Source organism: Oncorhynchus clarkii, chromosome 31, assembly GCF_045791955.1.
Source record: "Oncorhynchus clarkii lewisi isolate Uvic-CL-2024 chromosome 31, UVic_Ocla_1.0, whole genome shotgun sequence".
Classification (NCBI taxonomy): domain Eukaryota; kingdom Metazoa; phylum Chordata; class Actinopteri; order Salmoniformes; family Salmonidae; genus Oncorhynchus; species Oncorhynchus clarkii.
Window position 1 is genome coordinate 8860384 of NC_092177.1, and position 12225 is coordinate 8872608.

Genomic DNA, 12225 nt, shown 5'->3' on the forward strand with positions numbered 1-12225 from the left:
TTCGTAAGGCTTAAGTTCTTACGAGTGTATTTCTATAAGTAGGCAACGTAACATCCTGGCAACTTTGAGAAAAAACACTTTATATCGGCGTTGTCTGGATGGCTATGCATATTCATGTCATGAGGCTCGTAGGATAGCGTCTGTCGCCATTGAATACAGGCGGTTGACGTCAACAACCCTCATCAAATATGCATAAAAAGAGACAGCACGTCGTGTCGCTTTGTGGACAACAACTCCCATTGTTAGGGCAGAGAGACATGTATCTTGTCGGTATATCCACACTCTTTGCATATGACTTCTCCAAACCGTTGCGGTTGCGCTGAGACAGATAGTTGTAGGAAGTGTTCGCCACTGAGTGGAATGTTTATAATGACACATTTGTCCTTTTAATAATGATTAATTTAATCATTTTAAAATAAGTACATCGGCAAATATTTTCAGCTGATCTGCTTTTCTTTTTTCAAAAGGGAAAGGATAAGTGAGTCATTGAAAGAAATGACAAAAACAAAATGTTCTATTGTGAAACTTTACTTATAATATGTATTATACACAAAGGAGTACAATTCAGTTCATGAGTCTTCTCAACATGGCAGCAATAAACATATCCCCTGTTTCTTCAGAAAATCTATTTCTGTGTTTCATCTCTCTTAAAAAAAAAAAAAACAGGAGTGGCCAGAGAACTTTTCAAAGTAGACCTGTTGGCAAACATCATCATCACAAAAAAAAGGAAAAGATATAGGTTTGATACATACAAAACTAGCCAACCAAAACATACATATATTTCTCTGCCTAGATGTCAAGTCAAGAGTGAGACAGAAATATTTGTTGACACATTATTAGGCAAGCCATGTAAAAATGGTAGTGCTTCTGTTTGGGAATTCAGTACATCATTTTCTCATTTAGTTGATATGTGTTGGACCCAATTGATTGTTTTAAAAGTCTGAATATTCAGGATTGTAAGGCCAATTGTCCAGTGATTCTCATGTTGACATTCTAATTCTAAAACATCAATTTAACCAATTGTAAAATTCATGAAAATGTTCTAATTTCATTTACAAAGCATTAGATGAGACTCATGGGAAGGTTTGTTATTTCATGGAATTTAACCATAACCAGCAACCAAACAAACTGGACCCGTGTGTTTTGTGCGTTGGAAGTGTGCTGCTACATGTTTGAATGCCGAACATATACAGCAGAACATTACACAAAATGTATGAACTGAAGGTCTCAGAACAACCTTTCTAGAATGTAGAGACGTTTCAGAACGCTTCACAGCTTCATTATGATGATAAACCATCCTGTTGGAAAAGCTGCCTGATGAATCAACATTAGTTACGACAGAAAACATGAGACATTCTGCTTGGCTCTTCAGTTAACCAACAGAGGTGAAAAACCATGTATTTTAGTGATGCAGTCAACCAGCTTTCCAGCGAGACGATGCAGTCTATACTAAGGGGTTTGTGTTCAAATGTTTACAGCACCACAACAGTCAATTCAGAAGTATAAAACTCTACTTTATAAAACTCTAAAACACTGTTCTTTAGGCCATGAGACAATACATGACAAGTATCGCTTGATTCTATAACAGCAGACAAGTGCGTGCACTCAAACATGCACCACACCACGTTCACTCACAATATAAACTTTCGCATCATCTCCCAAACAGACAACACATTTTCCTGCCAGACGTGATCGTTGAATGACCTATGGTGATGGAATCATAGAACTAGAATCTGTTCTAATTCTGTGGATGGAACGATAACGTGAAGCCATAAAGGGAGGTCAAAACATTGATGTGCGCACAACTAACAGGAGTGATGTTCTGAACTCTTGGAATGTTTCTGTTTGTCCAGCCATAAACCATCTTAAGATAATGGACAATCTGGGATCTTAATTATGGATTGAGAGTTTTATCATAATCTTTCGCTGGAGACAAAAAGTGTTTTTTCTTTACCGTTTACAAGAGATGCACTTTAGATTTCCCGATTGTGTTGATTTGTAACAAAGGTATATATCCAAACCAAGAGTTGTTTATGCCGTTTTATAATCAGTGATCATTGAGAGCATATCGTTCATTATTCTTGATAACTGGTCGAGCTCCTAATCATGTCTCCACCGGCCCCGCACGTGCGTGCGCCATCGTGGGCGTGTTGATTTTGTCTACTCGAACCAGACGCCATCATGACTTGCAGGTTAAAATAACAAAACCAACTGTGATCCAACTATATTCATTTGGGGACAGGTGAAAATACACAGGAAACGTTAATGGACGTTGGATAGCTGTTGTTAGCTAGTTTGTCCTGGGACATGAACAGTGGGTTGTTATTTTACCTTCTCATACATACGTGTTCCCATTCTTAGGAGGTCCTTTGGAGAACTTTGACCCAGGTCATACAAAACACGGTGTGTGTGTGTGTGTGTGTGTGTATGTGTGTGTGTGTATGTGTGTGTGTGTGTGTGTATGTGTGTGTCTCCATTCCGGTGTATAATCCACAAATTGAAAGGGAAACCTAGTAAGTTATCTTTGAATAATATCTGCAGGTTTCTCATTTCAAGCAAACATGTGGGGTTGTATCTTTATGTAAAGCAATAAGGAGACGTGAGATTGTGCATCGAGTGTCTCAAATAGAACCATGTTCTACTTCAGAGTTTGGCATTGAAGACGTTAGTTGACGCAATGGTCACACACGCAACAGATCCGGTATAGTCAGGGTGTGGCTGAGTGAGGCTGCCCATCCTTTTTTGTTTTCCAATTGTAAAAAAAAAAAATGTAAAAAAAACTTTGAGAGAAGAAAAACAGCACCAGTCACTAATAACATATCAACAGATGGACCAGAGGCTGACCAGAGCACATACTAATAACATATCAACAGATGGACCAGAGGCTGACCAGAGCACATACTAATAACATATCAACAGATGGACCAGAGCAGTCCTCCCAGCCCCTTAGCACCAGTTTATATCCCACACTGTGCTACGCTATGCTGGGCATAGGAAGGCAATGCAGTGCGAACAGAGGCAGCTTCGTATTTCGCTTGGCACCACCAGGACAATCTCTTTCTCATTGTCTGTCCATCAGAATGTCAGTAGAGAGATGAGAGCTAGAGTATTTTTGTAAGAGATGGATAGATGGAAGAAGGAATGGAAGACAAGGGGGGGGGATGTAAAACAGAGTTCATTTCTCTTCATCTTCCACCCTCCCCCACTCCTCCACCTGTCCCTCTAACCCCCCCTCATCGTCTGGCTCCTCCTCCTGTCCCTCTACCTCCCCCTCATCGTCTGGCTCCTCCTCCATGTAGTCCCCCCAGGTGTCATACACATCTCCCCCTTCCTCCTCTCCTAGTCTGCCCTCATACTGCTCATCTTCCTCCTCAACTACCTCCATCGCCTCTCCTTCCTCCTCTTCTTCATCCTCCTCTGCATCCTCTTCTAATCCCCCCACCTGTCCGTCTTCCAGCTCTCCATCCTCCTCCTCCTCCTCCTCTTTTCACGTCCTTGTAGGAGGAGGGGGGAGAAGGAAGGGAGAAGTGCAGTATTTGACTATCAGACATGTAGGGACTGCTAGGGGGTCCGTAGGAGGAGGTATTGGAGTTCTGGGAGGTGTTGAGGAACAAGCTCCCTGTAGGGGGCAGTAGCGAGTCCTGGGTCAGGTCTGGGGCAACTGTGGAGGGGATAGAACCAGCAGTGGTGGAACCAGGCCTGGGTGGGACCTGACCCTGGAGGTGGGTGAGAGGCATGCCCCCAGGAGGTACGTACTCCCTGATCTCCCCTGGTTCCAGGGGCTCGGGTCCACAGGGGTCGTGATCGTTGCAGGCGAGCCGCCCGTCTATCTTAGAGATGAAGAGCAAGCCCTCACGGTGCTGCGTGCAGAAGGAGCTGGGACACATCTCACAGAAGGAGGCTGCCTCATGACCGCAGATGTCACACTGGTGCCAGGGGCACTCCCAACGGCCTTAGAATACAGACACAGAATCACTGCTACAATAGAGCTCAACACAAGCATTTCACTACACTCGCATTAACATCTGCTAACCATGTATATGTGACAAATACATTTGATTTGATTTGACATTCCTGAACCACAGATTCTTACAGTCCTTCAGGAAACTCCAGATTTGAGGATTGAACAAAAAGCAAAAACGACTAATATGACTTCTTTCCTTCTCCGATGTACTAAATCAACTACAAATAGACAACACAATAAGCCTAGGGTTTCAAGCTCTGGTTGATTTCATATTTAATGATATTGAATTGTGTTTGGTTGTCAAAGCAACCAAATATGACCATTTAAAGGAGATGTATCTTCTGCCTGTATAATTCCATCTGTGCCACCGACTTGGTCTGGCTTTAATTCCTGTTGGTCTACAAATTAATACTTGATGTGTTGAATTTACATCTCCATCTCAACCAAAAAAATGAAAGTTGAAAGAATTAAGGCCAGACAGATGGAACTATCCAAGCAGAAGAGAGACATCTCCTTCAAAAATGTTGATAACTCAACGCATTTCAATATGACTTTTAAAATACAATAAATAGCCTATTAACTTCTCAAAAAGTTAACAGATGCTATGTTGGATTCATGACTTTCCAAAACGTTGATATATGTCCTTTAAATGTTGATATTTGGTTGCATTGTCAACCAAACACAATTCAATATTAGTTAAAGACATGCTCCGGTGCTTTGGCAACTAGTAAGTATTTTTTTATTTTTATAAAACCTCACGCTTTGAGCTGGATGTGTCAATGTGTAGTTTATACATGCATAATCTATTAGCAAAATTACTGTTTTACCTGAATTAGCCACGAAATCCCTAGTTTGAATGTGATTTTTTTTCTGAAATCATTTCCTACATGACGTGGATCAGCACCCAAGCAATTTGAGTTTCAGCCAATTAGCTCCAGCCCCTCACCATTTGAGTGACAGCTGGCAAGACGCACACACAGTAAAGTGAGAGAGCAATGACATGCTGCACTTTCATAACTACTGACTAAAAAGTATGCAAAAGTACCAGAGAATATCTAATGAATAAATATCTAATGAGAATAAACTAATGTAAAATTCTACCTTCAAATGAGTAAAACATTTACGGCCACATTTTGAGAATACAGTAACTACATATTTATTCTTATGTAATCATATAAAGCTGGTTGTGCTTTGAGATGGTTGAAAGCATAGTGATAAACACATTGGAAATTCAACTACATTTTGGCTGTATTTTTGAGTGGGTGAATATAGGTTTTAATCTAATTGATCAATGTCTCAAACTAATATTACGTAATTATCCACATTGAAATTACGTGGAGTGCCCAGTGGGAAGTTACACCCCCTCCCCATGTCCAAATCCCTTGTTGATGAGTTCTAATAACACAAAAATCTACAGACTACAAACTCTTAGGCAAGTCCCATACAACAATCACACGCAATATAACAGCCATTTTGTGTCAAATAGCTTCCATGGAGGAGGTGGTTTCTCGCCCCTTCACTCACCTGCAGGTCTCTTGGCCAGGTTGAGACAGTCTGCGTGGTAGACCTTGGGACATCCTGTCTTCTTACAGGACACGATCTGTCCTCCGTCCCCACAGCTGAAACACCCGTCCTCCCTCTCCTTCGTCACTTCCTGCTGAGGCTTCCTCTTCACCAGAACCTTCTTCTTGCCCTCCTTTAGTTCCCTTCCTTCCCGTGCTTTAGATGGCTGGTTCTGGGAGACAAACACACGTACACACAGGTCATTACTTTAGACTGCTATATTCACCAGTCTGCCTTTAGACTGCTATATTCACCAGTCTGCCTTTAGACTGCTATATTCACCAGTCTGCCTTTAGTCTGCTATATTCACCAGTCTGCCTTTAGTCTGCTATATTCACCAGTCTGCCTTTAGACTGCTATATTCACCAGTCTGCCTTTAGACTGCTATATTCACCAGTCTGCCTTTAGTCTGCTATATTCACCAGTCTGCCTTTAGACTGCTATATTCACCAGTCTGCCTTTAGTCTGCTATATTCACCAGTCTGCTATATTCACCAGTCTGCCTTTAGACTAATATATTCACCAGTCTGCCTTTAGACTGCTATATTCACCAGTCTGCCTGTAGACTGCTATATTCACCAGTCTGCCTGTAGACTGCTATATTCACCAGTCTGCCTTTAGTCTGCTATATTCACCAGTCTGCTATATTCACCAGTCTGCCTTTAGTCTGCTATATTCACCAGTCTGCTATATTCACCAGTCTGCTATATTCACCAGTCTGCCTTTAGTCTGCTATATTCACCAGTCTACCTTTAGACTGCTATATTCACCAGTCTGCCTTTAGACTGCTATATTCACCAGTCTGCCTTTAGTCTGCTATATTCACCAGTCTGCTATATTCACCAGTCTGCCTTTAGTCTGCTATATTCACCAGTCTGCTATATTAACCAGTCTGCCTTTAGACTGCTATATTCACCAGTCTACCTTTAGACTGCTATATTCACCAGTCTGCCTTTAGACTGCTATATTCACCAGTCTGCCTTTAGACTGCTATATTCACCAGTCTGCCTTTAGACTGCTATATTCACCAGTCTGCCTTTAGACTAATATATTCACCAGTCTGCCTTTAGTCTGCTATATTCACCAGTCTGCTATATTCACCAGTCTACCTTTAGACTGCTATATTCACCAGTCTGCTATATTCACCAGTATACCTTTAGACTGCTATATTCACCAGTCTACCTTTAGACTGCTATATTCACCAGTCTGCTATATTCACCAGTCTACGTTTAGTCTGCTATATTCACCAGTCTACATTTAGACTGCTATATTCACCAGTCTACCTTTAGACTGCTATATTCACCAGTCTGCCTTTAGACTAATATATTCACCAGTCTGCCTTTAGACTGCTATATTCACCAGTCTGCTATATTCACCAGTCTACCTTTAGACTGCTATATTCACCAGTCTGCCTTTAGACTGCTATATTCACCAGTCTACCTTTAGACTGCTATATTCACCAGTCTGCCTTTAGACTGCTATATTCACCAGTCTACATTTAGACTGCTATATTCACCAGTCTGCTACATTCACCAGTCTGCCTTTAGACTGCTATATTCACCAGTCTGCTATATTCACCAGTCTGCCTTTAGACTGCTATATTCACCAGTCTGCCTTTAGACTGCTATATTCACCAGTCTGCCTTTAGTCTGCTATATTCACCAGTCTGCCTTTAGTCTGCTATATTCACCAGTCTGCCTGTAGACTGCTATATTCACCAGTCTACATTTAGACTGCTATATTCACCAGTCTGCTATATTCACCAGTCTGCTATATTCACCAGTCTGCTATATTCACCAGTCTGCCTTTAGACTGCTATATTCACCAGTCTACCTTTAGACTGCTATATTCACCAGTCTACCTTTAGACTGCTATATTCACCAGTCTGCTATATTCACCAGTCTGCTATATTCACCAGTCTGCTATATTCACCAGTCTGCTATATTCACCAGTCTGCTATATTCACCAGTCTGCTATATTCACCAGTCTACCTTTAGACTGCTATATTCACCAGTCTGCCTATATATTCACCAGTCTGCCTTTAGAATCCTATATTCACCAGTCTGCCTTTAGACTGCTATATTCACCAGTCTACCTTTAGACTGCTATATTCCCCAGTCTGCTATATTCACCAGTCTACCTTTAGACTGCTATATTCACCAGTCTACCTTTAGTCTGCTATATTCACCAGTCTACCTTTAGTCTGCTATATTCACCAGTCTACCTTTAGTCTGCTATATTCACCAGTCTGCCTATAGACTGCTATATTCACCAGTCTACCTTTAGTCTGCTATATTCACCAGTCTACCTTTAGTCTGCTATATTCACCAGTCTACCTTTAGTCTGCTATATTCACCAGTCTACCTTTAGTCTGCTATATTCACCAGTCTGCCTATAGACTGCTATATTCACCAGTCTGCCTTTAGACTGCTATATTCACCAGTCTGCTATATTCACCAGTCTACCTTTAGACTGCTATATTCACCAGTCTACCTTTAGACTGCTATATTCACCAGTCTGCTATATTCACCAGTCTACCTTTAGTCTGCTATATTCACCAGTCTACATTTAGACTGCTATATTCACCAGTCTACCTTTAGACTGCTATATTCACCAGTCTGCCTTTAGACTAATATATTCACCAGTCTGCCTTTAGACTGCTATATTCACCAGTCTGCTATATTCACCAGTCTACCTTTAGACTGCTATATTCACCAGTCTACCTTTAGACTGCTATATTCACCAGTCTGCTATATTCACCAGTCTACCTTTAGTCTGCTATATTCACCAGTCTACATTTAGACTGCTATATTCACCAGTCTACCTTTAGACTGCTATATTCACCAGTCTGCCTTTAGACTAATATATTCACCAGTCTGCCTTTAGACTGCTATATTCACCAGTCTGCTATATTCACCAGTCTACCTTTAGACTGCTATATTCACCAGTCTGCCTTTAGACTGCTATATTCACCAGTCTACCTTTAGACTGCTATATTCACCAGTCTGCCTTTAGACTGCTATATTCACCAGTCTACATTTAGACTGCTATATTCACCAGTCTGCTATATTCACCAGTCTGCCTTTAGACTGCTATATTCACCAGTCTGCTATATTCACCAGTCTGCCTTTAGACTGCTATATTCACCAGTCTGCCTTTAGACTGCTATATTCACCAGTCTGCCTTTAGTCTGCTATATTCACCAGTCTGCCTTTAGTCTGCTATATTCACCAGTCTGCCTGTAGACTGCTATATTCACCAGTCTACATTTAGACTGCTATATTCACCAGTCTGCTATATTCACCAGTCTGCTATATTCACCAGTCTGCTATATTCACCAGTCTGCCTTTAGACTGCTATATTCACCAGTCTACCTTTAGACTGCTATATTCACCAGTCTACCTTTAGACTGCTATATTCACCAGTCTGCTATATTCACCAGTCTGCTATATTCACCAGTCTGCTATATTCACCAGTCTGCTATATTCACCAGTCTGCTATATTCACCAGTCTACCTTTAGACTGCTATATTCACCAGTCTGCCTTTAGTCTGCTATATTCACCAGTCTGCCTTTAGACTCCTATATTCACCAGTCTGCCTTTAGACTGCTATATTCACCAGTCTACCTTTAGACTGCTATATTCCCCAGTCTGCTATATTCACCAGTCTACCTTTAGACTGCTATATTCACCAGTCTACCTTTAGTCTGCTATATTCACCAGTCTACCTTTAGTCTGCTATATTCACCAGTCTACCTTTAGTCTGCTATATTCACCAGTCTGCCTATAGACTGCTATATTCACCAGTCTACCTTTAGACTGCTATATTCACCAGTCTACCTTTAGACTGCTATATTCACCAGTCTGCCTTTAGACTCCTATATTCACCAGTCTACCTTTAGACTGCTATATTCACCAGTCTGCCTTTAGACTGCTATATTCACCAGTCTGCCTGTAGACTGCTATATTCACCAGTCTGCCTTTAGACTGCTATATTCACCAGTCTGCTATATTCACCAGTCTGCCTGTAGTCTGCTATATTCACCAGTCTACCTTTAGACTGCTATATTCACCAGTCTGCCTTTAGACTGCTATATTCACCAGTCTGCTATATTCACCAGTCTACCTTTAGACTGCTATATTCACCAGTCTGCCTTTAGACTGCTATATTCACCAGTCTGCCTTTAGACTGCTATATTCACCAGTCTGCTATATTCACCAGTCTGCCTTTAGACTGCTATATTCACCAGTCTGCTATATTCACCAGTCTGCTATATTCACCAGTCTGCCTGTAGACTGCTATATTCACCAGTCTGCCTTTAGACTGCTATATTCACCAGTCTACCTTTAGACTGCTATATTCACCAGTCTACATTTAGACTGCTATATTCACCAGTCTGCCTTTAGACTGCTATATTCACCAGTCTGCTATATTCACCAGTCTGCCTTTAGACTGCTATATTCACCAGTCTGCCTTTAGACTGCTATATTCACCAGTCTGCTATATTCACCAGTCTACATTTAGACTGCTATATTCACCAGTCTACATTTAGACTGCTATATTCACCAGTCTGCCTTTAGACTGCTATATTCACCAGTCTGCTATATTCACCAGTCTGCCTGTAGTCTGCTATATTCACCAGTCTGCCTGTAGACTGCTATATTCACCAGTCTGCCTGTAGACTGCTATATTCACCAGTCTGCCTTTAGTCTGCTATATTCACCAGTCTACATTTAGACTGCTATATTCACCAGTCTGCCTTTAGACTGCTATATTCACCAGTCTGCCTTTAGACTGCTATATTCACCAGTCTGCCTTTAGTCTGCTATATTCACCAGTCTGCCTTTAGTCTGCTATATTCACCAGTCTGCCTGTAGACTGCTATATTCACCAGTCTACATTTAGACTGCTATATTCACCAGTCTGCTATATTCACCAGTCTGCTATATTCACCAGTCTGCTATATTCACCAGTCTGCCTTTAGACTGCTATATTCACCAGTCTACCTTTAGACTGCTATATTCACCAGTCTACCTTTAGACTGCTATATTCACCAGTCTGCTATATTCACCAGTCTGCTATATTCACCAGTCTGCTATATTCACCAGTCTGCTATATTCACCAGTCTGCTATATTCACCAGTCTGCTATATTCACCAGTCTGCTATATTCACCAGTCTACCTTTAGACTGCTATATTCACCAGTCTGCCTTTAGTCTGCTATATTCACCAGTCTGCCTTTAGACTCCTATATTCACCAGTCTGCCTTTAGACTGCTATATTCACCAGTCTACCTTTAGACTGCTATATTCCCCAGTCTGCTATATTCACCAGTCTACCTTTAGACTCCTATATTCACCAGTCTGCCTTTAGACTGCTATATTCACCAGTCTACCTTTAGTCTGCTATATTCACCAGTCTACCTTTAGTCTGCTATATTCACCAGTCTACCTTTAGTCTGCTATATTCACCAGTCTGCCTATAGACTGCTATATTCACCAGTCTACCTTTAGTCTGCTATATTCACCAGTCTACCTTTAGTCTGCTATATTCACCAGTCTACCTTTAGTCTGCTATATTCACCAGTCTACCTTTAGTCTGCTATATTCACCAGTCTGCCTATAGACTGCTATATTCACCAGTCTGCCTTTAGACTGCTATATTCACCAGTCTGCCTTTAGACTGCTATATTCACCAGTCTGCTATATTCACCAGTCTGCCTTTAGTCTGCTATATTCACCAGTCTACCTTTAGTCTGCTATATTCACCAGTCTGCCTTTAGACTGCTATATTCACCAGTCTGCTATATTCACCAGTCTGCCTTTAGTCTGCTATATTCACCAGTCTGCCTGTAGACTGCTATATTCACCAGTCTGCCTGTAGACTGCTATATTCACCAGTCTGCCTTTAGTCTGCTATATTCACCAGTCTACATTTAGACTGCTATATTCACCAGTCTGCCTTTAGACTGCTATATTCACCAGTCTGCCTTTAGACTGCTATATTCACCAGTCTGCCTGTAGACTGCTATATTCACCAGTCTGCCTGTAGACTGCTATATTCACCAGTCTGCCTTTAGTCTGCTATATTCACCAGTCTGCTATATTCACCAGTCTGCCTTTAGTCTGCTATATTCACCAGTCTGCTATATTCACCAGTCTGCCTTTAGACTAATATATTCACCAGTCTACCTTTAGACTGCTATATTCACCAGTCTACCTTTAGACTGCTATATTCACCAGTCTGCCTTTAGACTGCTATATTCACCAGTCTGCCTTTAGACTAATATATTCACCAGTCTGCCTTTAGACTGCTATATTCACCAGTCTACCTTTAGACTGCTATATTCACCAGTCTGCCTTTAGACTGCTATATTCACCAGTCTGCCTTTAGACTAATATATTCACCAGTCTGCCTTTAGACTGCTATATTCACCAGTCTACCTTTAGACTGCTATATTCACCAGTCTGCCTTTAGACTGCTATATTCACCAGTCTGCCTTTAGACTAATATATTCACCAGTCTGCCTTTAGTCTGCTATATTCACCAGTCTGCCTTTAGACTAATATATTCACCAGTCTGCTATATTCACCAGTCTGCTATATTCACCAGTCTGCCTTTAGACTAATATATTCACCAGTCTGCCTTTAGACTGCTATATTCACCAGTCTGCTATATTCACCAGTCTACCTTTAGAC

The 12225-nt window shown here is 41.3% G+C and overlaps 1 protein-coding gene across 1 annotated transcript in view; it reads right to left on the minus strand.

Moving 5' to 3' along the window:
* Positions 1-518: 518 nt before the first annotated feature.
* LOC139391194 (histone-lysine N-methyltransferase, H3 lysine-36 specific-like) overlaps positions 519-12225 on the minus strand; it is a 66888-nt gene continuing 55181 nt past the window's right edge. Inside the window, exons 19-20 of the mRNA XM_071138798.1 lie at positions 5489-5699; positions 519-3952 (exon numbers count right to left, since the gene is read on the minus strand). Coding sequence (XP_070994899.1) covers positions 3408-3952; positions 5489-5699 — 756 coding nt within the window. The 3' untranslated portion in view covers positions 519-3407. The remainder of the gene's footprint in view (positions 3953-5488; positions 5700-12225) is intronic.